The sequence below is a fragment of the Sylvia atricapilla genome, chromosome Z (assembly GCF_009819655.1).
Source record: "Sylvia atricapilla isolate bSylAtr1 chromosome Z, bSylAtr1.pri, whole genome shotgun sequence".
Lineage (NCBI taxonomy): Eukaryota > Metazoa > Chordata > Aves > Passeriformes > Sylviidae > Sylvia > Sylvia atricapilla.
The window spans coordinates 5,515,395-5,539,230 of NC_089174.1; the positions used below are offsets into that span (position 1 = coordinate 5,515,395).

Consider the following 23,836-nt stretch of genomic DNA (forward strand, 5'->3'; position numbering starts at 1 on the left):
GCGCCTCCCAAGATGGCGGACAACCTCCCCGCAGAGTTCGATGTGGTGGTGGTGGGCACCGGTACGGGGCGGGACGGGCCTGAGGGGCAGCGCCGGCCCTGCCGCGGGCCGCGGCTCGAAGGGGCGGCGGGGGGACGCGGGTCCCCGGCGGAGGGGCGACGGCGGCCTCAGGGGAGGGCGGGCAGGGTGTGCGAGTGGCTGCTGAAGTACCTGCGGGGACGTCTCGGTGACGTTCCCCTCAGCGTCCTGGGCACCCGCAGCGCGCTGCAGGGCTGCTGCTCACTCTTAAATAGCTGGATTTGCTTAGAAATGGAGTTGTCACGGAGGGCCGTGTGAGGCTGGCCCTGAAAGGGATTTTCCAGGAGTCCCGGCCCTGTGGCCGGCCACAAACCTCCTGCCCCCACACCTGAGATCGGGGGCTCCTTTGGTGCCTCGGAAAGCCTTGTCTGACCGACTCTGCCTGCCTTGCCGGCCCTTATTCCCGAAATACCATCCTGCTGGTCAGGTTTGCTTTTGTGCAAGGAAAATAGAGCTCTGAAGAGCTGAACTTCTATCTCGTCACAGTATATGTGCGATAGGCTGATATTATATATATTTTTTTTTATCGTATCCTGCAGTACAAGTAGTTTTAAATCTTTAAAGTCGTTTTTCTAACCTCTGTGACTGCTTAGGGAATAACACAAAACCTTTTGAATCTTTCTCATTAAAGCACATTTCTCTGTCTATGAACAATTGCATATACCAGGCACTTAATTCTAATCTTTCTGCAATTTCTGTATCCTGTACAAATTCAGGTTCCTGTTCCTGTTCAGGTGAATAATGATGGAGACCTGGAGTGTCTCACTGTAACTTACCACAATGTAACTGCAAGAGAAAATTTTAAATACTGCTTCAGAACTAAGAATTAAGTTATTGGGCAAATTAAGAGATCCCTTCTGTGTCTTAATCCTGTTCTGTGGAATGCTGTGTGGTAATGAATCTGGCATTTTCATATGTGCTCAGATCTGAGAACATTTTGAGTGTGTTGGTTGTTTAGTAATGAGAAGCTGAAATATTAAACTGTAAAGGTGGAATATTAAACATCATGTAACTTCTGTGATTTTTGAGGATGATCCATTCCTTACTGCCATGAGGTAAATAGTGTTCATGCAGCCAATGCAGAAACTCAGAGGTTTATGAAAATGATATTAATATTAAGCTATCTACTCTTCTAGCCATAAAGGGAACAAGGATTATCTGTGGCAGAGAGAACAAGTCACATGCATCCATCCAACCCAGTCTTCCCTGCTTTGGACTGAGGTGTGATATTGGAGCTTTGGTGTTGCAGGAGGGAAGTTCTCTGAGCTAAATTCTCTGAGCTAGATTCTCTGAAATAAAATACTGCTGTATTGGGGGTGTTGATATTTATTCAAGGATGCCTTTTTGCCCACCTGTAGGGAGTACTGCTATAACTAGTTGCAAGATTCTCAGAATTCTGCACGTCGGGAGTTGTGATGTCTTTGCATTCCTTTTTGCTAAGAACATAAATCAGTGGTGATTAACACTGGTGACAGACTGAGTGTTTTTAGTCTGTATTAAATTTCTCAGTATGGAAGATTGTTCAGAGTAGAATTTTCATCTGTCTTCCCCTTGGGAAGTGATTCCTGAGGGAATACTTTAGCCTAGTCTTCAACTCTCTGGTTTGTAATGCTGTTACCAGTGCTGAGTGTACCTATGAATATCTAATTGGCATACCATAATAACTAGAATGTTTGTGTTTAATGGTATTTTTAATGCATAGTAGTAATTGTTTTAATTTCTGCATGTGTGGCCCTTCCCTTGTTTTACAGCTTACGCATTTATTAAGTTTAGTAATTAGACTGAATGGTAACATAAGATTTAAATTTGTTTTTATTTCAGGCCCATTTAACTGTTTCCCTGTAGTAAGCTTAGTGCAAATGGAACCTCAACTAAATTTTAGTCATCAGTGCTTCAGTTAGTGTCTAGGTTCAATTAATTCATCAATATTGCTATGGGAAAAGGAAATTTTCTTTCAGAAGAAATTCCTTTTCCTTAACTCAGATATTGTCTTGCATGAGCAAGTTTAGAGCAAGGTGGATGTGGGTACAGAAATACTCTTCCTGGTGGGTACAACAGCTGATGTTTTAACACTGTCATGGAATTTACATCCACAGTTCCAAAGAAAACTGGAGTATCTCGTGACATAAAACTGATGAGCATATCCTGAGGTTTTTGATGGCCAGCACAATATGAGAATTAAAGCTGTTACGATATTGTTTTGCTCTACTTCTTTTTTGTCGTGGCCTTGAAGTCACTGTCCCCTCCCTGTCTCCTCCAGTCTCTCATATCCCTGCTTTCCTGCTTTTTGAGCACAGTGCTGTGCTGGAGTGATCCCTTAACCAGGCAGGAGTGGGTTTGTTAGATTGTTCTTGGCCAAAGCATATACTGTCCAGGATCCTCAGTCCTCAGAGCAGGTCTGCTCTTTGGGAAGGTCTCTTCTCTGTGAAGTGATTTTTTTGGTCTAAAAGCAGAACTGGGGGTCAGTGGCAGACCTTTTGTCTTCAGGCAGGTGTCAAATAGGAGAATTCATAGGCAGAACACTCAGCAGTGTTGAGTTTAGGGCAGAAACCCCGGTAAGTGCCAAGATTTGCAACTTTGTGGCTGTGCAGAGTGGTGTGGATGCAGGTGCAGGGTCATGTTTACCTTGGAATTTCTTCAGTGAATTGGATTGTATTCAGTCTTGACTTCTTGTCTCTGACACTCCCTGAGAGTGCCTTAACTGCTGGGAAAGTTGTAAAGGATATGGCTGTTTGAAAGGTGTTGTATTCACAAGTTTGTCTGCCAGTAATTCTAATTTTTTTCTAAAAAGGAGTTATTCTTTATAAAAGCAGTCACAGTAAATATTCTAGTTCTATGCAATTTTCTTTCCATTCTGGTTTTCAGCGGTTATAAATAACACATGAAATGACTTTCAAGGTAGAAAGCAGGAATCCATTTTGAAATATTCTATAAAATAAAGAGTGATTTATGGTTTCATATGATTTTGGCTGAAAGCACTCGGGCTTTGCCAGGTCATCAAAGTCCTGTCAGGAGAATCTATTATTTATTGTTCGATATGCTGGGAGTGGTGTAAGTACTTTATGTTTATCTTATGTAAGTGTAGTGTGTTAGGAAAAATCACTTCCAGATACTAACACAATTTCTAAAATATACCTTATAAAACTAACCCAGACATTACAGACATGAATTTTAAAGTAAACACCAAAGAGTGATATTGAAAAAAAAATAATAATGCCTGATGGTTTTATTGTTGCGGGATATTTTTAGAATGTGACAAAAATATTTTCTAATACATCTTTTGTGCTGGTATTTTGGTTACATTATCTTATATAACTGCACAGTCTCCAGTTTATATCACCAGCTTTTTAGAGCTGATGAAAGCTTGATGGAAAACCAGCTGAAGATGGGTATTTTTTGACATCAGTGGTCATTGTGGACTAACACAGTGGCACTGACTTGTAATGTTGATGTCTGGAAGGAGGAAATAGACCCACGTTTTTATAATCATTTGTAGATAAGTCATTGCCTGTCCATTTAAATGTCAAACAAAATGAACACTGACTCACAGTCCTGTCCTGTGTCCTCTGTGTGTGTGTCCCCCTTTCATTTTTTCAGTATTCTCCACATGTAAATGTACTTTTGTCTTCTTTACTGATTTTTTTAACCTGTCTAAAATGTAAGGGTTGTGTTCTGGCCGGGCTTCCAGTCTGGATTTTGGGAGGTAGCAGAGGTGCTGTGATAGCTGCCTGGGGGGTTTAGGCTCCCACTGGTACCTTAGGCAGGTTTGTCTCCCAGGCACTGTGCAATGTCCCTGGCTGCTCTTGTGGGAAGACTCATTGTTCTGTGAACCCTTTGTTGTCCTTCTCAGCCAGTTGGTGTTCTGCAGCTTTCCCAGATTATATCGCTGATCTTACAGAATCAGAGCCTGTAGGCCTCCTGTGGCTATTGTGAAACATACAGAGTAGGTCATCTGCATATCAAGGTGAAAAACTCCTTTAGAAAAAGGCTTAGTAAGGTACTTTGAAATTCCAGTCTGAGTGAGGAACAGTGGGACGCCAGGTTTGTGTATCCCAGTAGGATACATGGTTCCACTGCCTGGAGAATGCCGGAGAGCTGCAGCTTCAGTCCTCCTGCAGGAGCTGCTCTCTGGGGCTCTGCAGAGCACCCTGTGAGGGAGAGCTCCTGCTGGAACCCAGGGAACTACCTGGAACTGCTAATGCAGGAGGAGAAACTTCCTAAATATCTTTAAAGATGTATAAGGAGCATGGAGAGCAAGCTCTGTTCCCGTGGGGAGGCGGAAAAGGAAGCAAAAGTATTGGAAGGCTCGAGTGAAAATAAAATTCAGTATGTGTCTTCCTATACAGATCTTCTAATTCAAGTGCTTTGCTTTATCTGCTGCTATTGCTCTAAACCAAAGATTAGACTCAGAGTTGTAGGATGCGCTGGAGAACACTGTTCAGAGAGCACTGCTTGGTGTGAGTATAATTTTTAGTAAGAAGTTAAATTTTTATTTCAAGCCTAAGTGCTTTTGTTCCTTGTCTAAATAAAACATTCGCACCAACTGTGAGATTGAATGGTTTTCATTGCCACGTTCCTCTGATGGGACACAGATAACTGTATGCAATTACACTGTAGGAGAAGAAACATTTTTCTTGTGACTTCTCTCTTGACCAGTAATGTGTTCTTCCTTTTCTTAGTGAGTTGGCATTTCTGTGCGTTCTCTGTAATTTTCTGATACTGCTCTGCGATATGAGCAAATAGTAAATCAATTTTAGTTAATAATCTGTAACTTAAAATACTGTATACAGGAAGTATTATAATTTGCAATTAAAGTATGAAAAACTTTTAAAGTTTCACATTTACCAAAAACACACCATGAATATTTTGTAGTGAGCTCCTCCAGAGTCAGCTTCTCTTCTTAGAAGTTAAGATGCAAACAAAATGTATTGCAGCTGGTCAGCTGTCTCACTCCAGAAGATTGTTTTGAAATTGTCTATGTTCCAACATTTTTATATATTTCCCTTCAACATTTTATATTATAAAAAAGCCATTTGTAATTTATTTAGTAGATGGAGTGAAGCAAATTAAACATTTAAGCCTTTTCAAGATGGATCTTGTGTAATTCAGTAAAAACTTATCATCTGGATGACTGCAAAACAGTTTTCAGTGAACAGCTCGGGAACCAAGACGCTCCCACCGATAGGAAGCTGTTTAGTTTAGAAATTGCTCGGGGCAGTGTCTGCATCCTTTTCAAGGCAGCACTAGAGCAGCAAGTACAACTGCTAAACAGGAAACACTGTGTGTAAGTCTGAAATAAATTTTTGGTCACACAGAGGGAATTATACATTATTTTGTAAGGCTTCAGTAATTAATGGGCTTTTAAAACTGAAGAAAAGTTTTTCACCTTAGCAGTTACCTCAGACTTTAATTTTGTTGTGTTGCGACTAAAAATGGAATTAGTTTTTGAATAACTAAATAATGTGTAGCTAATTCCTCTGCTTCGCTTTTATTTCTAAAACACTATTCCTGAAAATGAGAGTCTGGATGATTTTAATTCGTAGGGAAGCTCCAAAAATTCATGTAATGGAGATTTTCTTGGTCAGAGGTTAGTGGGAACAACCAGATACAGACTTGAAGGTCAGCTTGCAGCAGCCACGTCTTGAGATTTATTGAGATGAATCTGCCGGTGGTGTGTCCAGGAGGGCTGGGATGGAGACAGAGCTCAGGCAGTGGCAGTGAGAGCGAGTGCTGCTGCAGGGGAGTGAGCAGATCACCCTCACTGCTCACACAGCGCTGTCCTGGGCCCGCTGCTGGTGCTGCCTCCTGGGCACCCTCCTTCAGCCTGCGGCTGCTTCTGAGACAGCCCTGCAGTCTCCCAGCACTCCCCAGGTGTCAAAAGAGACATTGGTGCAAACCTCGGTTTCCTCTGAGTGCTGAAGTGGGTGTGGCACCATGTTCGTTAGTTTAATTGCTCATTATTGTTACAATTCAGTCTGCTTGCCACTTTGTTTCTTTCCAAAGGGAAGCCTGATGCAGGAGGACAAGTATGCAGTCAGCGCTGTCCCTGCAGCAACGCTAGAAACACTCCCAAGTTGGTTCACTTTGACTTTGCAGAGTTCCAGTGAGGCAGTGAATGCATTGCCTGCTGGATGGGTGGGTGCCAAGTGCCACCTATGAAATTCTACCTGGAAAAACATGTCAGCAATCCAGACATCACCAATGAGTAAAACTGCTAATTTTGCAGTTATTCTTATATCTCTGTGCAGATGGAATGTCCTACCTCCCTGAAATTTTAAATTCATGTTTTCTTGAGAGGCCGATATAATACTGCAGCTGATAAATGGAAGGTTAGTAAGTGGAGAAAGAAGGCAATGGCTTTAAGGAATGATGATAAATATTCCAACTGCTACTAGCCAGTCCTCCTTCAGGAATGAAAATTCTTTGTCCTTGTTTTTCCTGGTGAGAGAAGTGAAGTGCAGAACAATTCAACGTAATACAAATGTTTCACATGTAATCATTCTCAGGGGAGAATATGAAAGGGCCAGGAAGCAGAGACCATGTTTATTTTTCTTGGTAACAAGCTCTGCTATTTCTGAATTGTTTCTGCCTCAAATACAAAGAACTTCTGAATCAGCATGTTAAAATGATAGAAGAATTATATAGATTCCTAATTCTGCCTCATAAATCCCTTTTATGCTGCCAGATGTTTATGTATAACACACTGAACTCTGAAGTTGTTGCTGCTTTCTTGTGGTTAGATCATGCAGTTCCTGTTCAGACTTCTTATTTCCTGTTAATACCATTGCAAATCTAAAAATTGTTTGGATGCGGAATGTTACTTGAGGGAAGGTTCTTCTGCCTGTGAGGCTTCACAGTGATGTAGAGTCCCTGGGCAGGTGCAAAGGAGAGCTGCTTTACTCTAAAAAGCAGGCCTTCTTAAGCAGTTAGGCCTTCAGCAGTTACATACCTTTAAATCATCACAAACAATTCAACCAACCACCATACTCTGTGATGTGAACACATAATGGTTATGTAACTTGTTTTTTACCTCTAATTCAGCCGAGTCACTTTCCCATAGTCCTTTTCTGCTTAGCCAAAGTAGGAGGCTTGCGCCAGGATTTTACAAGGCCTTTTCTTTGTGAGGTTGTACCTGTATGCAACAGTAGCCCTTTGCAGATATTTCAGGTACAATAAATGGGAGCTGTCTTTCATAGTAACTAATATGTGTTCTAACTTAGTAGGAAATTATTGGTTATTATTATTTGAACTAGAAGGCAATGATGATTCAGTAATTTGATTGCTGAGTTTGATGGTATAGTCTTAGAATTTTTTAACAATAATCTAAAAGGAAATGTAGAGTCTTGTTTCAATTTTGGTGTTCTTGGTGATCTATGTTACTGGATCCAAATCATTACTCAACTGTCTGTGCACAGGCATTAAATATCAGGAGTGATACATGTCCTTAATCCTTTAAGCTGGCCAGACCAGCAGCTGACTGATCCACAAGAGGGATGAGTAGCAGGAAGTGTTGGAATGATCCTTCATCAAGAAAATAGAACAGAAATATCCGGGGTTATTTACTCATTAGGCATTTTGGAATTCAGAGTGTGACCTGCCTGGTAGTGTGGATCCAAACACATTTCAAAATCTGAATGTAGTCCATTTTAGGGCTTTTGAGAAATCAAAGCTGAGAACAGAAAACTGTTTCCAGGTAGAAACATTTTCTAAAAATACATATTTTGCTGTTATTGAATTATATGAAGAGGATGTATTTTGTATAACCCTTTCAGCATCCTCTTGGAGACAGTTCAGCTTTCCATGCTATCATTTCATAAACTACCATTTCTCTAAGCAGGCTTTTCCAACTTAGTTATTTTCCTAGATAGAGAAGGACAATATATAACTATATTGTAATTGTCCAGAACTCTCTTTCTTGGAAAAGGCTCTTGTTCAGAAACCAGCATGCAATACAGTTCACATGTAGGAGTAACTTGCATTTGACAAAGCTGCCTCTTTTCCCTGTGGCCTCGTTTCTGTTGAGGAGGGTTCAGAAACTGGTGCCATGGGACAGTCTTATTTATTTCGTGGATTTCCTGAGGTCTTGTCACCCAAGAACAAAGGGTGTCCTGTTCCCTCAAGTTGTTGGGAGCCTCTCCAAAAGCTGGGATGTGCCGGCCTCACCTTGTGGCTGTGTACCCACTCTTACCACTGGCTGTGTGGGGGGCCACGGTGTCTTAGGAACACAGGGCTGGTGAGGAAAATTGATGCCAGCTTTCAAGAGCGAGGAAGCTAATTCAGGGAACAATTTCATCCAAGGTTAATGGAAGAACAGACCTCCAACACAGTATCAATTGGATCAAGCTTAAAGCAATCAGTTATGCCCTGGTAGCTATAACTCGGCCCAGGTCAGCCAGGCAGCACTGGTGATGTTTTACAACACTTTCTCAGTGGCTTTTATCAATAAGGAAGGAGAAACAAGTTTCTCAATTCCATTTCTAGAGTAATACTCTCTGTGCCCCAATGAGGGAAAAGAAAAGCTTTTTCGGGGACTCCAAACAAAGAGTAGTTGTAGATTCTATTCCCGATAGTTTATAGAGGGAGCGAAATGAACCATATATATAAACATGGGGGGACAGCTGAGTGTGGAGCTCTCACATAATGACTGTGTGCAGCCAGGGTCTCATGTATTTTCTCCCTGTCTCCTTGGTCACAATGGTCTGTGTTTTGAACTTTTGTTTCCAAAAATTCAACTTGAAAGACTTTTGTCCTTTCTAGGCTGTGAAGTAAACATCCCAGGGACTGCTTGCAACTATTCATCACTCCTTCTGCCCCTCCTTCTGGAGGTTAATTCTATGCTAAACTTTCAGTTGGTGTGGAAGGTCAGCAATGCAAAACTATTCTCACCTTTTCTGCTTTATCAATTCAGAAAAGGATTTTTTTTAATCCATAAAAAAAGTAATCATTAAAACCAGAAAATTTGCAGGGAAGTTGTAGCTATTTTCCTGGAAAATTTGTCATGCCTGTCTTAAACTTCCTTCTTTGTATTGATACAAACATTTGTACTTTTGGACATCACCATGGAACTGCTCTCCCAAATACCATTTTTTTGGTTTGGAAGGAGGTCAAGAGGGGCAGATGATGAGGGCAGAGGTTACACCTCTTTATTCTGATGATTGTGTTGGCCTTTGCTGGTTTGAAGAGCTGGTGAAACTGTGGTCTGGTGTACTCAGCTCCCAGGAGATGTTTTCTAGACTGCAAGGTTTTATTTGTTGGTGAAGGCACTGTTCCATCTAAGGAACGGACAGTGCAGGCCTGGAGCTGTGCTGGAGATGATGTTTGTCATGGAGTGGCCCAGAGCAGATTGTGCCCCTCCACAGTTGCTTTTTCCCCTTCCAGTTCTGTCTCTGCAGTTGCACCAGTGCAGCTGCTTCTGGAAATCACATCAGCCAAACACTCCTTTCACTTCCTTTAATCTCATCCCTTAATTGAATACATGGCCCGAGTGTCTCCTAATACCAGTCTCTAGAATTTTAATTGCTGCTCCTGAATTACTTACTTAAACAGCCAACAGATCATTGAAAAAGAGATTTGAGAGAAGTTAGTGCCACAGACCTTAGCTGGTGAGCTGTCCTGCTTTTCTGAACCTGCTCCAGAATCCAAGGCATTTAACTGGGCATGTGGAATCTGGTGAGTGGGAGCAGACATTACAGAATGGTCCCATTCCTTTATTGAACTCCAGTGGGATCCTGTGCATGTATTGCTGGTAGAGATATCACAGCCTTTTGGTATGCTTTTTTGATATATATTTGTTCTAAATATAGTGAAAACATACTGTTTTGGAAGAGTGTAATTACATAACATGGGAGATTTTGATGGGATAACACTCAACGACAATCACAGCCTTTTGTTCACTTTGAAGTGGACAAAAATACACAAAAATGCCCTCAGGTAATACCTGTCTGCATTACCAAGGATGTGGTTACATCCTTTGGGTAACCACAAGATGTAACTGTGAGTATCATTGTGCTGGCAATTACTCAATCTGGTTATGGTAGCAGGGTGTGGAGAGAAGATGCTGGTGCCAGGTTTTAACTCAGTAGTGTTTGCAAGTGCCATACAGTTAATTAAAAAAAAAGAAGTTGCATTTAAGCGGGGCAGCAAAATGTTAAAGAGTGCAAAATAGTGTTCATTCTTTTAGTAGCATGAGACTGTTAAAAATTTCAGTGACTCACATTGTAAAATTTGTTTTGTTTGAGTTGCCTGCTTCTGACCAAGCTCTACCATTATTGCAATTTTTAATATATCATGGCATGCTAAATTCTAAAAATTGCATATGTCATTTCAGGTTTGCCTGAGTCCATTATTGCAGCAGCGTGTGCCAGAAGTGGCCAGAGAGTTCTTCATGTGGATTCGTAAGTTACTCTAGTAATTTCCCTTTTTAAGAGCTAAAGTGACTGGAAGGGTTTCTTTGTCTCTGTCAGTGTGGGCTGCAGGACTCCTCTTTCTTCATCTGGCACCCAGTAATGTTATGTTTCTGTCTCTGCCTTTTTTTGGGTGTTATTTCCATCAATAGAGCAGGCAGTTTTTGGAAGCTAGCTCAGGGATGTGGAACATCAGTGCTGTGGTGAAGGATGCTGTGATGGCTCCTTTCTGCTACAGGCAGGAATGGCTAAAGGTTTAGTGCCACTGATTCTCAACCCTGACAGTAATTATCCCATTCTCTTTGGTGAGAATGTCCAAATTCTTGTATTATTTCAGGTTTTTGTTTTCATTTGCTGTCAAAGTCTGTAATAGTATTGGCCACTGGAACTTTGATTTCTATTATCCACGCCTGTTTTTAGCTATGATGAATATCACCTTTTAACAATGGAAGGTATTCCCTTCATTAATGATCAGAATTATGAATTCAACTTTTTCTCAATGTATAAAAAAATAAGATTTGGGGTTACTGAAATAGCTGTGTCTGTGTGCTACTTTGATTAATCTGTTATTCCCTACAAACGCCCAAGTTAAGTCAGGCAACAGGTATTGCAAACATATATGCATAAAGTCTTTGTTTATAGTTTACTTGCTCTCATTACCTTGTGTACCTTATTTTATTACTTTTAATCTCCAGCTGTGTTTGCATTTATCATAATATACTGCATAGGTGATTATGGGAGATAGTTTAGAAGTGGCCTATTATAAAATACTGAGTTCTGGGTTTGATTTATAAGCACTGTCCAAGCATTGCCATCAGCAGTAGCTAATCTTATTCAAAATAGTCACTTCACTGCAGTGTTGCCATAAATTGCTGTAGACTGATTTTAAACTGAAGTTAGCTTCTGCCAACTAGTAATTGAAGGAGCTCTATTTCTCTGTGCCAGCTATCTGTCTCAATAAACATAAAATCTGTGGTTCTTCTCAGAGAGCTACATTTACTGTAGATATTAATGAGCTGTTGACATGTGAAATTTCAAGGATATTTGTTAAATGATTTAGAAAAGTAATTTGCAATTTAAAATGTGGAGATTGGCACTTAGTTTAAATCTGAAGCTGCTGGAGAAAGGTACATCAAGACTAAAAGTGGATTACTTGAAGTGAACATGCTTCCTATACTAATTGTGCATATGCAAAAGACTTTTTCCTAACCACTTGCTCAAGTTTCTGCTTTTGGTCCTTTGTTTATTTGCCTCTTTTAATTCTGTATCTGTAGTTATGCAGCAGTTTGGGTACTGAGGGTGGGGCAGTTAGGGGTGAGGATCTTGAGCTACATTTTATATTTGACATTCAACTCTGGAATACAGCATTTGTAGGCTGCAGCTTGTATTATCTACATCCTTCCTCATTAGCTTATTTACTTTTCCACATAAAATTTAATTCAAAGGCAAAGGACAGTCAAGATGGAGAATTGTAACTTCTCTTCTGTGAGCAGTAGAACAAACTGGGCATGTCTTGGTTCTTGACTCCTGTTACTTCTATTATTTTTTGACTGACTATACTTGACTGTACAAGTGCCTGCAGAACACTTGAATGTTCCTTGTGTCCAAAATTCTTCTATTTGAGCATCCAAAAGTGTGCTGGGCCTTATTACTGTACCTCTCTAGTCCAAGATCCCTGCTTTTGTGGTTTGTTCCACTTCCTGCTAGACAGGTCTCACTTTTTTTTTTCCAGAGCTTGTAAAATACATGTTGTAATAGACCCTGTGTCTTCATATAGCCCTGTTTTGGATCCTTAACTTCTGTGAAGTGAGGAAGCTGTGAGAGTAAGCAGCCAGAGAGCAAAACAGGTGCTTCTATAAGCAGTCCAATTTCTTACCAAAAAAATAAAGAAATTATTTCATGTCAATAAGGAAAACTAGGCAAAAAATTGGTAATTATAGTATCTCCTGAGCTTTTTTGAAAAAGTCCTTTTTCTGTTTATTTTGGTTTAGGATACAACCTCCCAGCAAAGGTATTAGAGAGTAAAACATGGTCTCAGCTGGGCCATGGTAATTCCCTTTGATCATATACATATCCCAGGATATAATGTGATGTAGCACAAGTGACTGCCACCATCACCCACCCTTTTGTTGGGCTGAAGGATGTCAGGAGCTGTTTGGGTTAAAGCCCTCCTCCTGAAAGCCAGGCAGCTCCTAAACACCATCACTGGGCCAGAATGGGAATACATTGAATACATTTGCCTGTGTACTAATAGGTAGCACAGGAAACTTCATGGGTTTGAAACATGAGTCATTTTGTGTTCAGATCCTTAAAATCGATGTGGCAGTAACTTCTTGTGCAAAAGACAGCTGCTCTGATGGGTCAGGACTTCTTTCTGAGAGACGAGATGCAGGACAGACACATGGAGGCAGCTCTTGGGGGGAATGGTGAGGCATCAGCAGCTTCTGTCCAGCCAGCAGCAGCTTTGAGTGTCACTGTGGGGGCTGTGCCAAGGCCCTGGGAAGGTACACAAATGCTTTTGCTGCTCTTACATTTTCATTGTGAATATCCTGCTTTCAGAAGTAGCCAGTTTCTCAAATTGCAGTTTGTCTGCAGAAGGGCACATTAGATATTTTCTTGGTTCAGATTCAGATTGTTTGTCAGTCAGAAACAATTTGTGATTTCAATATTCCGGATTGGAATTTGCCAGTTATTTTGAAAGTGGTCTTGGTAACTGAAGAAAAAAGAGAAAAGCTAGCACAAGAGAAGAGACAAGATCTTGCAGAGGTAAAATTGTACTTTAGATACATTTCCAAAAGTTTGGAAAACGTTTTGTTGGTGTTAGCTCTGAACTGCAGGTAGGAGATTTGAAAAATGTGAAGGAAAAGGAGCAGTGTTGTAATTCAAGTGGATGCCAGGTTACACGGGAGGAGTCTTGAGCAAATACAGTTTAGGAAATAATGTATGGTAGGGAAGGAAAACATCTGTGCTCTAACTTGGTAGAAAAAATATTTTTCACCTCTGCTGTTTCACCTTCAAAATGCTTCCTGTTCTTAGTTAGGGAATAATTGGATTACAGCCTTAAAAAAGGGAGAGAATATCCATCTTTGTAGTTTGGTAATATAGCAAGAGAAGAAGGGAGCTTAGGCCTTGAGATTTTGGAACAATATTTTAGCTTTAATTAGGCTTTGATCTTGACCATTACTTAAAGGAATTCCTCAGTTCATCTTCAGGGCAATTATAACAAAAATATTTGGTTACAAAGAAGTCCCAGTTGTAAAACCATTAGTCAGCTCTTCTCAGAATTCCTCTTCAAGACTTGCTATAAACTTTGCTCATTATGTCAGTAATCATGCCTGCTCTGTCTTCCTTCTGTAGTGTTTTCAGATGAGAAAATTAAGCAACCCTGATTCATCATGTAGCGCAGGAAAACTAATTAAAATTCCAGGATAAAAAAAAAATCTGGAAGTTGCTACTTGAGAGGAAGATGAATATTTGGGGTGGGATTGCACAGCTCAGACACCAGAGGAAAGGAGGGACAGCTGTGGTTCATTTTCCTTTGGAGAAGGGCTGTGCCACCTCCTCAGAATGGATGGAGTTCCACAGCAGGGTCATGCAGTGCTTTGTTGAACACACTGGGTTGCCCCAACACTAGGTAAAACAAATCATTTCAAAGGAAAACCAAGCTGATGAACAGAGGAGTGTTCACATGAAAGATGTCTGACAGCTCACAGATAAACTTTTGTAACTCTCTGTGAAAATAATGGTAATTTCTCTTACTGGACGTTCTAGCTTTAAATAGTGTAAATATGCATGACTTAATATTGCTGTAGATTCAAGAAACCAACTCCCAATTTTAGGCAGCTGATTTCTGGGATTTCTCTGATCATGGCATTGCGTGCTCCAACAGCTATATATTATATTCCATATTCAGGAAACTTACAACCAGAGCAGGATGTTCCCTTCAAAATAAATCTTCATGGCCATGGATTTTGGAAATCTCAGAAATGGCAGATAGTACATGGAATATTGAAGTTTTTATTCTGCAGAATTTGAAGAAACATGAAAAATTGCCCTGCACCATTGACAGCTTAAACAAGGCTGGAAGTTATCGTCAGTGCAACTGTCAGTGTTTCTTACAGATTGAAATGTCACAGAATTGGGCATTTCATAGATTGAATCATCCCTGCTTTGTGTTCTGTGTGATACCAAGCAGCAGTATTTCTGGAGCTCACCATGTCAAGTCCCAGGAAGCAAGGATGACCTCCTGTTACAGAGGATTGGAATTCCTGCTTGGAAACCTTCTACAGATGGAGCTGTGCTGATCAGTCACCCCATGGTGTGGGCCCAGTCCTCCCAGTTCAGGGCCTGGAACACCACAATCTGTTGCTGGAACCACCTTTTCTCAGTGAATGCTGGATTTTGTTGTCTTTGCGAGAGATGTCCTATTTATGTTCTTCACTATTGCCTTGCAGAAGCTGAAAGACTTTTTTAGGTCAGTTTGTAGTCAGGAGCAATTAGGCACTGCTCAGCAGACATCTGTCCTTCATATGCTAAGTAAGCACCGTGGTCCAGAGCAGCAGCCTCTGGTGCTGGAGCGGGGCTGACACTCTTAATGAAGTCTTTGTCACTGCAGATAAGCCCTGTCAAAAGCATCCCATCGTAAATCTAGTCAGGAGAATCCAACCTGAATTTAGCTTTTCACTGTTATCACGCTGATCTCTACAATTTAAAAGTGGAGGAGGTTATGATAAGATTGATTTAACAGCCTTCACTTTATTCTTCAGAATGCAAACCCTATCTTCCTCCCTACATTTAATATTATTTTCTTTTTTTAGTATATGTAATAACATTAGCTATCTGTTTAGGAGGGTATTTTTGGTATCTTTGAGTCTTCTGAAGTGCCAGTACACATTGCCAGAAAACAGAGTTAAGTACTGAAATAAGTTTTATTTTGCAAGAACTGGTGACTTTTTAAGATGTAATTGCTCTATTATTTTTCTTCTCAGAGTTGTTAAGTATTTAAGGTGTGCTATACCTGACAACAAAAGCCAGCTAATCCAACACATGTTTAGAGAAGTATTGGTAGAGAAATTTTAAAAAGAGAGAGCAAAGACTTTCTTTGATTAATGGCAGAACTATTAATTTTCTGTGATTTAAAAGCAGTAATCTGAAGTCCTTGAAAAAGGTGGTAAATAGAAACTGGGGAGTGCTCAGGGAGGGATGATCACTTTGTACAAATCAGTTCCTTTGGCTCCACCTGCAGTACATGCAGTTCAGTAAGTGTTTTGCCAGAGTATCTTCACAATCTAAATATGAACCTTATAGGCATAATATGTTGTGTTAGCAGTAGATAAACAACAAAATGCACTTTCCTGTATTTGACATAATGGATAAGAGAACCAGTAATGGCCAAAAAACAGTATTATCTCTATTTTCCTTTTTGTCACATCATCCCCTGTGTTGTTCTCAGCATTATCCATTTACCCTCCAAATAATTTGATTTTGGACTATAGTGTGTTTGGTCAGAGATGCATATAAGGAGAAAAATGGAAACTTTGCACTTGATTAAGAGTTGCAAAATACTATTTTTTATCTTGTCTGTATCTGAAAAATCTTGCCATGTAGAATGTAAAATATCAGACTTACTTGTTTTTTCTTTAAATCTGGGAAAGCGGTTTTACCTGTCCAACAAGTTTTCCTTTTTTTTTTTTTTTTTTCTTTTCTTTACAGGAGAAATTACTATGGTGGAAACTGGGCCAGCTTTAGTTTTTCAGGATTATTGTCCTGGATTAAAGAAAATCAGGTAAATTTTCCCAAATTGCTTTTTTAGGTCTCCTTAACATTGAATCTCTGTTGTTTGCATGATTTATCACAAGACAAATTACCTCCCTGCTTTTGCTCTTTCGTAATTTGACAGATCAAAGAGGTTTGTAGTTCCCAGCTTTACTGGTTGAGCCTCACCCATCTGGCCTGGGAGTCTGAGGCTCTGGTGTGCCTGCCTTGTGAATCTGATTGAGACCAGCTTGGTGCTCGGACACACTTATGGGTTCTTGGGCTTAACGAGAAGCAACTACACCATTGTTTCAGTTCCTTTATGATAATCTGGTCTTTTCCATTTGCTCTTTGATCATTTTCCGCTCTCTGATGTTTCAGGCCTTTTGTTTTTCTCATTTGTATTCAGCTGATTCTTCCTTAGGAGGAGAAAAGTGGGTGCTGGATCCTTCTATTGAAGTGTCCTGTAACCAGGACAAAAAGATGAATGCTGACAGTGTATTTTTCAATGACCAAAGATTATCTGATTCATGGCAGTCCACTAGAAATCTTCCAGGGAGGATATTTATTCAGGAGATGGAGCACTTGGGCTGGACTAGCAAATGGCTGCTCTGTTATTTACGGAAATGCTCAGAGCCTGTTGGGCCGTAGAAAATGGAAGTTTTTCAACTCAGTCTCATGCCTGTTCTTTACACTGTGCTGCCTCCTGGCATAATCAGGGCACTTGCTCAGTGCCAGAGCTTCATATTCTGTGAATTCTGTTGTATGATTTAGAGATTCCTGCATGTGCAGATTAACACAGTTCCCCCAGATCACCAGGTTTTTCCTTATGGCTGCCATTCGAAGAGTTTGACACAGAATCTGGAACTACCCTGGTTTGGCAAACCTGTGTTTTAGAAGATTGTATTCCAAGTTACATTCAACTCTCTACTAAAGCCTGTGTTTTATTTAACACTGTATTTCAGATTACTAGAGCCAATGCTGTGGTACAAATGTTGGCATAGTGTAATAAAGTAACCAGCTCTAACTGTTTTAACTCAAAAAATAAAAGTAGAAAAGAAATTAGGACAGTTAAGAAGGTGTCTTTTCTTGTATTATTAGATGGTACGTATTATTTGTGTCTACAGAGATTTATTGTTAAAGAACAGCTTGCACTGCACGATATATAATTTTGTACTTGTTTTTTTAAGCAAAAGACAGATCTCAGTGATGAATGTGAAGACTGGAGAAAACTGATCCTTGAGGATGAAGAAGCAATTCCTCTTAGCAGCAAGGATAAAACTATTCAACATGTAGAAGATTTCTGTTTTGGCGAGTAAGTAGAAATGTAGAAATTCATTAAAGATTTTGGATGCCTAGGGATAAATGATCATATTGTGCTTTTGGTTTTAAGGGTTTTACCATGCTGCCATATTGCACATTGTCTCAAAAAAGTAACCCTGGCCTCTGAAATGTTCCTGATGTCCTTGTGCTTTGTTGAAATCACTTCACTGGAACAGTCTGATCCTTCCTAAATGACCTCTCTGGGTGCCATGTAATTTGTTGCCCAACTTTATGAGTTTGTGATTTACTTCTGGGTAGAAAACAGGAGTGGTGTGTTTAGATAGTAGTAGTAGTAGTCAGTTGTGCACTGCTATCAAATAAATTTTCCCATTCTTAATTTGCCTAAAAGATGCTGTTCTTACAGTCAAAAATTAGACCCCTAAATACATGTAAAATGAACCATAAATGATCAGGGACACAAATGGATAGCAGTACTGTAACTATTAAATGCTTCTTTGTGCTAAAATGGTAATGTAATATTTGCCCTTTGTCCTTTTTATATGCAATGAATTTAACTTTCTGAGGTTAAATACAAATATAAATAAATACTAAAACAATATAAATATTATAAATTTAACTAACTGAACTGTGTATTTATTTAGTTCTTTATTGTTTTTATCTTTGGATTTTGCGCTGAACTGAACACTCTCCAGAATTTCTGAGAGGAAATTCTTTGAGATAGTTATGTAAGTTTAACCTTGAATCCCTTAAAAAATACCATAGGTAGCTAAATGAGATGCTGACACATACTTGTACAGAAATACATATTTCTTTCTGTAAACATCATAAGTAGGAGAAAAAATAGGTGAATTACATAAATACAATCTGAAGGTCACAGTCTGAGACTCTTCCAAGGTTCAGTGCTGCACAGTAATGGTGCTTGATTGGGTTGCAGATAAAATGTAAGGCTTATTTTAAAGCAATGGCACTCGTATACTGCAATTGTCATCCTGTCGTCATAATAATATTGTTCAGAACAAGGATTAAATTAGATGGAAAGGTTTCATAGTCTGTTAACTCCGTGTATAATTATTGACTGATATCTGGCTCCCAAGTGAGCCCCCTAGCACTGAGATTTCACATTTAGAAGTGAGATTATACTTGGGTAAAATTATGATTTTAAGCATTCAACTTAACTCAGTACAGTGTTGTCTTGGTCATCACAAAAACAAAAACCCCATTGAGCAAGGGTAAGGTTAATAAACCTGGCAAAGAAAAGTTCTCCAAAAGAACTTCAAACTTTCTGAGAGAGTCAATTACTGTGTTTCTGACAATTTACGTGTTCTGCCTAGATTCTGTTGTTTTTGCTTAACTTTTGTAACTCCTATGAAGTAACCATTAAACATTTATTTTGAAAGAATAAACAGCTGGGTAGCAGTATAATATACACAGTGCAAATCTGAAATGAATGGCCTTAGAACAAAGTGCATCCATCAAAGGGAAAGAATACTGTGTCTACAACATGCTGGATTGAAAAAAGGCAAATGGCTGAAAAATAAATAGTGAACACCTGTGCTGAATAAATTAACCAGCTGGTTGGCAATTTTTCATTTGACCTATCTGAAGGGGTTGCTGTTACAAGGCATTAATAAGACACATTCATTTTAAGATATTCCTTTGTTAGTACCATTAATTGATGAATGGTGGAAGATAATATTCGAAATTTACACAACAATTTGTCTGCAGATGTATTATTTTTTTCTGAATTAGGAGAAGAATTGTCTGTACAGAAGTTCAATTTGAGTCATTTTTATAGACAGTTCTTACATTATTCAGGGATATTTGGTCCTATAGGAAGGATGTCATGAATTTAGATTATATACAGTTTTTTGGCTCTCATTATAAAAAGTGTGGAGCTGCAAATCATAGAGACTTACCTATTCTTTAATGGAAAGTGAATAGAGATTTAAAATATGTAAATATTTATAATGCACTGCTTTTCAGAGTGATATAGAAAAATACAGTGTATTATGAATCCAAGTTTATTTTCATTTAAAAAAGTAATAATATGTATGTTTAAAATGAGATGAACTATTTATTGAGATTTGGAAAAGATAGAAAGAAAACCTTACTTTGAAAATTGTGTTCTAAAGGTTTAGGATGAGTTAAATAAAAGCTTCATTCTTACTTAATTACTGGCAGGAGCTTTTTCAGTTTTCACAAACACCATGTTCTGAAATCCTAAAAATATCCCCCAAAATCCAAATAGAACCCTAAAATTTAATTGACTTTCATTTTTATTTGTAGCAGAGATTACATTTCAAAAAAAAACTTGACAAAGCACTTACCTATCTTTGATATTTTATAGTTACTTAATGCTGGCAATCTGAAGCAAAAAGACATAATTAATGTACAGAAACAGCCTTCTCTCATTAGTGCTTCCTTGTAGCAGTTCCTTTATTTCCCAGGGCAATATTTTACCCCAGTCATGAGTTAAGTGCTTCCTGGTGACTGTGCCCAAGGTGGGAGATAACTTCCCAAACTTTTCATGAGTCAGTGTGAGCTCCATGAGTTCATAAATGAGGAGCAATTTTTAAAGGATACCAGGTTTTTGTTCCTTTTTGAACAGAGATCCGGCCCCTGCTTCCATCTGTACAGCTGCAGGTGTGTGAGGAAGCATTTTGGTATCAATGCTGAGTAATTCCTTGCTGTTCTGGGAATGTTAACCATCTTGTTAATACTCTGTGTTTGCAGGTCACCTTTAAAATCATAGTTCATTAGTTTTCAGCCAAGATTAAATTGTTTATTCAGTGCATTAATGGCTTGTGGTACAAAGATAAAAAGATAGTTTGGAATTATTGCTGAACTCCTTTCACTTACAATGACACTGATTTGATTCATCTCAGCTGGTAGTGTAAACTAAACCAAGTTCAAAAGTCCTGCTTTCTAAGGGAGGTGTCACTGAAGTTTAACATAAAACAAGTAGATGAGATTAAAAATGAAGAGCTGCTTTAAAGGGGAATTTTAAAGAAATATTCTGGAAAGGAAATCAACTGTGCAGAGTAAATGTCTGGGAATGTCCCTCCTATGACTGACTGCCTTCATCTCCTGTGCATGGATTTTCAGCACTTGCATAACAGCATTGCTGCTTGAACAACTAATTAGAATGCAAGGGCAGAGTTGAAAATGGAATGTGGAAGTTTTGCTTAAGCTTTGGGTCTAAGTGGTATGGTTCTCACCTGCTGGGATCATGGCTCCAGAGAAGCTCAGTTGTGTAAAGCTTGTCTGTTTTCTTCAGGGCAGTATCTCAGCTTAATGACCTTAACACATACTTGCATTTCAAGTTTGTGGTTTTTAATCCATAGGAAATTCCTAATCAAGTTACTGTTTTTATTTCAAAATGCTCCATTTCTGTTGTCTGTGTAGCTGTGGATTATTTCACCATGAGGACCTTGATTTTTGTTTTGAGATCCTTCTATCTTTAAGTATATGTAAAGTAAAACCTCAAATTTTTGTTGGCATTTTTTTCTCCTCAGTAAAAATAGTCCTCTTGAATTTTAGCTTTGCAGCCAAACAACCAGAGTTTGTTAGTGGGTGGACCACCTGAATGGGCAGGATAAAGAAATTCTAATGCTTTTCCTAGAAATGCTTGAGGTTTCTCGTCTGGCACCAGCTCAAAATTTCAAACAAGTTTTTAATATTGTTCAAAAAGACTTTTCCCTCCCTTTTTTTCCCATCTGTGTTTTTCATCAGTCAGGATTCAGCTGAAGGTGTTGAAGAAGCTGGTGCACTGCCAAAGCTGCCTGTGTTTGGAGTCCCTGCTGCCCAGGGCGTTTCTCCAGAGTCAGAGGAGAGTCCAGCGGCAAAGGGAATTTCTCTGGGATCAGAGGGCAGTCCAGCAGCAGAGGAGGTTTCTCCAGGGCCGGAGAAAGAGAATCCAGCAGTGGAGAGCCCTGGAGAGGAGGAGCAGGCTCCAGGCAGTGATCCAGGCAGGGCAGCTCCAGGGGCCGGGGCAGAAACAGCCCCTGGCAGTGGAGCTGCTCCCAGCACGGCTTCAGGCGAGTCCGCTCCAGAACCGGCAAAGACGGAACCAGCACCCTCCGAAAGCGCTGCCCAAGAGCCAAAGAGAATCACCTATTCCCAAATTGTTAGAGAAGGCAGAAGGTTTAATATTGATTTAGTCTCTAAGGTAGGAACTGAATGACTCTTCTTGTGTAAGTACGTTTACTTTGCTTAAATTGCTGACATTTGTTTTAAAACCCTTCATGTGGAGACAGCACCTTTGAGACAAAATAGCCACTCTTGAGGAGTAAGAATTGTTACCCTTAAAACAAACATGAGCTACTTAATATGTGTCCTTAAGTGTTTTATAATCAAAGAGATCAAAAACACAGCTCAGAAATACTGCCATAAAAGTAAATTTCATTAAATATAGCACTTAGGTAGTACTGGCAAAATCTCTCCTTTTAAATAGTACCATTACAGAATTATATTTTTAAACAAGAAAGAGCAATCTGCATGCAGATTTTTTATCTTTTTTAAAAGACTAAAAATGTGTTTTGCAGCACAGAAAGTTTTTTCAAAGTTGAATGCTTCACTTTTCTTACTGTGCTTAAGAAGATTTTTCAAACCTCTGGAAACTGAAAAAGAAACTCTCTTCAATAATTCATTTAATTCTTTGTGAAGACACCACAAAATGCATTACTGGAAAGTTCATATTCCAAATGTGGATTCCACTCCCAAGCATCCTTGCAGTGACATCTTAAACACCAGGCAGTGGGCGGTGGTTATGAATATAATGCTATTTTGTATCCTTTCTGTACTCTGGCTGTCCCACTGTGGGACAAGGTGTTAATTGCAGCAAATACCAGAAATTCAGATATAAGAGTGGTCAGCAGGGCAAGCCCAGGAGTTTGTGCTGGGGTTTCCCTGACAGGAGTTCTCAACAGCTTCCTTGTAGTGTCCTTGTTGGTGTCCCAGGAAACCTTTCTCCAGAAAATTCCACTGTGATCTTGCAAAGTCTGTTCCTCAGGACCACTGGACTTTTCAATACAGACGAGCATTTTCAGTTCATAGTTACATTTCTGGCCCTCCTGTATTTGATGGTATATGTAGCTTATAGTAAGCTGATCAAATCATATGTGACTAAATCTTTGCTTGGAAGTTCTGGAATTTGACTGTGGAAAAGGTGACTCTTGGTTCAGGTGATTTAGGGGAGCAGCTGGTGAAGATTTTGTTGGGTACTTGAGTGGTCCTCTTTACCAACCACTTCCTTTCTCCTCCCTGTGCAGTTGCTTTACTCCCGGGGCCTGTTAATTGACCTCCTCATTAAGTCCAACGTGAGCAGATATGCTGAGTTCAAAAACGCCACGCGAGTTCTCGCCTTCCGAGAGGGGAAAGTAGAACAGGTATCAGAAAATAACGTGCTGCATGTGTTTCATCTCATCTTCTTAAAGTCAAGAAGCTTGAAATTGGTTTTTTGGGAATTTTGTGACAAGAAGCTGGTGTTTTTTCCTTTATTATGATTCTAATTAAATTTCTGGAAGAAAAGATGTTTGTATGTGTTACATATAAATATTAAAATAAAATCAAACCAAACTAAAATAAGATTGTGCAGTCCAGTATATTGACATAAATCTTTACCTCAGGCTAAATGTTTAGGCCATGGTTGATTGGCAGTTAATTCTTGAAGATTCACAGAGTGTTCTTTTTAAGATTCTGACGTAGACTTGTTTTGTTTTTATGTGACATGCAAGAGAGGTGAGTGTGATAATGGCAACAGGATATGTTGGCACAGTCAATACAAACTCTAGTGATTACCTCTGCAGTCAGAGAGAAAGTGAAATTGGAGGGAAATAAAAAGGGGAAGAGGCTGGAAAAGATTTTTGAATATTCTTATTGGGGAAAATTGGTAACTTTAGTTACAATAGAAAATAGGGGAAAGAAGTATGGAAGAAAATAACTACAACTGAAAACAGTAAATTGAAGTATTTGTTATTTAATCAGACTGTTGCTGCTTGATACTTTTATGTTCAGAGTGTGGAAAGTATCTGAAATTATTAAAAAATATTTTGCAGGTGCCTTGTTCTAGAGCAGATGTCTTCAACAGCAGACAGCTCACCATGGTGGAGAAGAGAATGCTCATGAAATTTCTGACATTTTGTTTGGACTATGAACAGCATCCCGAGGAATACCAAGGTAGTGTCTCACTGAACAAGGCACACTCCCTTCCTAGGAGTTCCTTCAGGGAGGGACAATTCTGAGAGTTCTCCTGTGTTTTCACGTGGTTTATTTTTACAGATTCATTTTTAAAGTATGCTTTGACCTTTTTGTGACCT

At 39.4% G+C, this 23,836-nt stretch overlaps 1 protein-coding gene across 1 annotated transcript in view; it reads left to right on the forward strand.

Moving 5' to 3' along the window:
* Nucleotides 1–23,836, forward strand: part of CHM (CHM Rab escort protein) — a 54,110-nt gene continuing 30,274 nt past the window's right edge. The window contains exons 1-7 of the mRNA XM_066339792.1: nt 1–61; nt 10,406–10,472; nt 16,194–16,266; nt 17,426–17,550; nt 21,252–21,687; nt 22,790–22,906; nt 23,576–23,696. Coding sequence (XP_066195889.1) covers nt 13–61; nt 10,406–10,472; nt 16,194–16,266; nt 17,426–17,550; nt 21,252–21,687; nt 22,790–22,906; nt 23,576–23,696 — 988 coding nt within the window. The 5' untranslated portion in view covers nt 1–12. The remainder of the gene's footprint in view (nt 62–10,405; nt 10,473–16,193; nt 16,267–17,425; nt 17,551–21,251; nt 21,688–22,789; nt 22,907–23,575; nt 23,697–23,836) is intronic.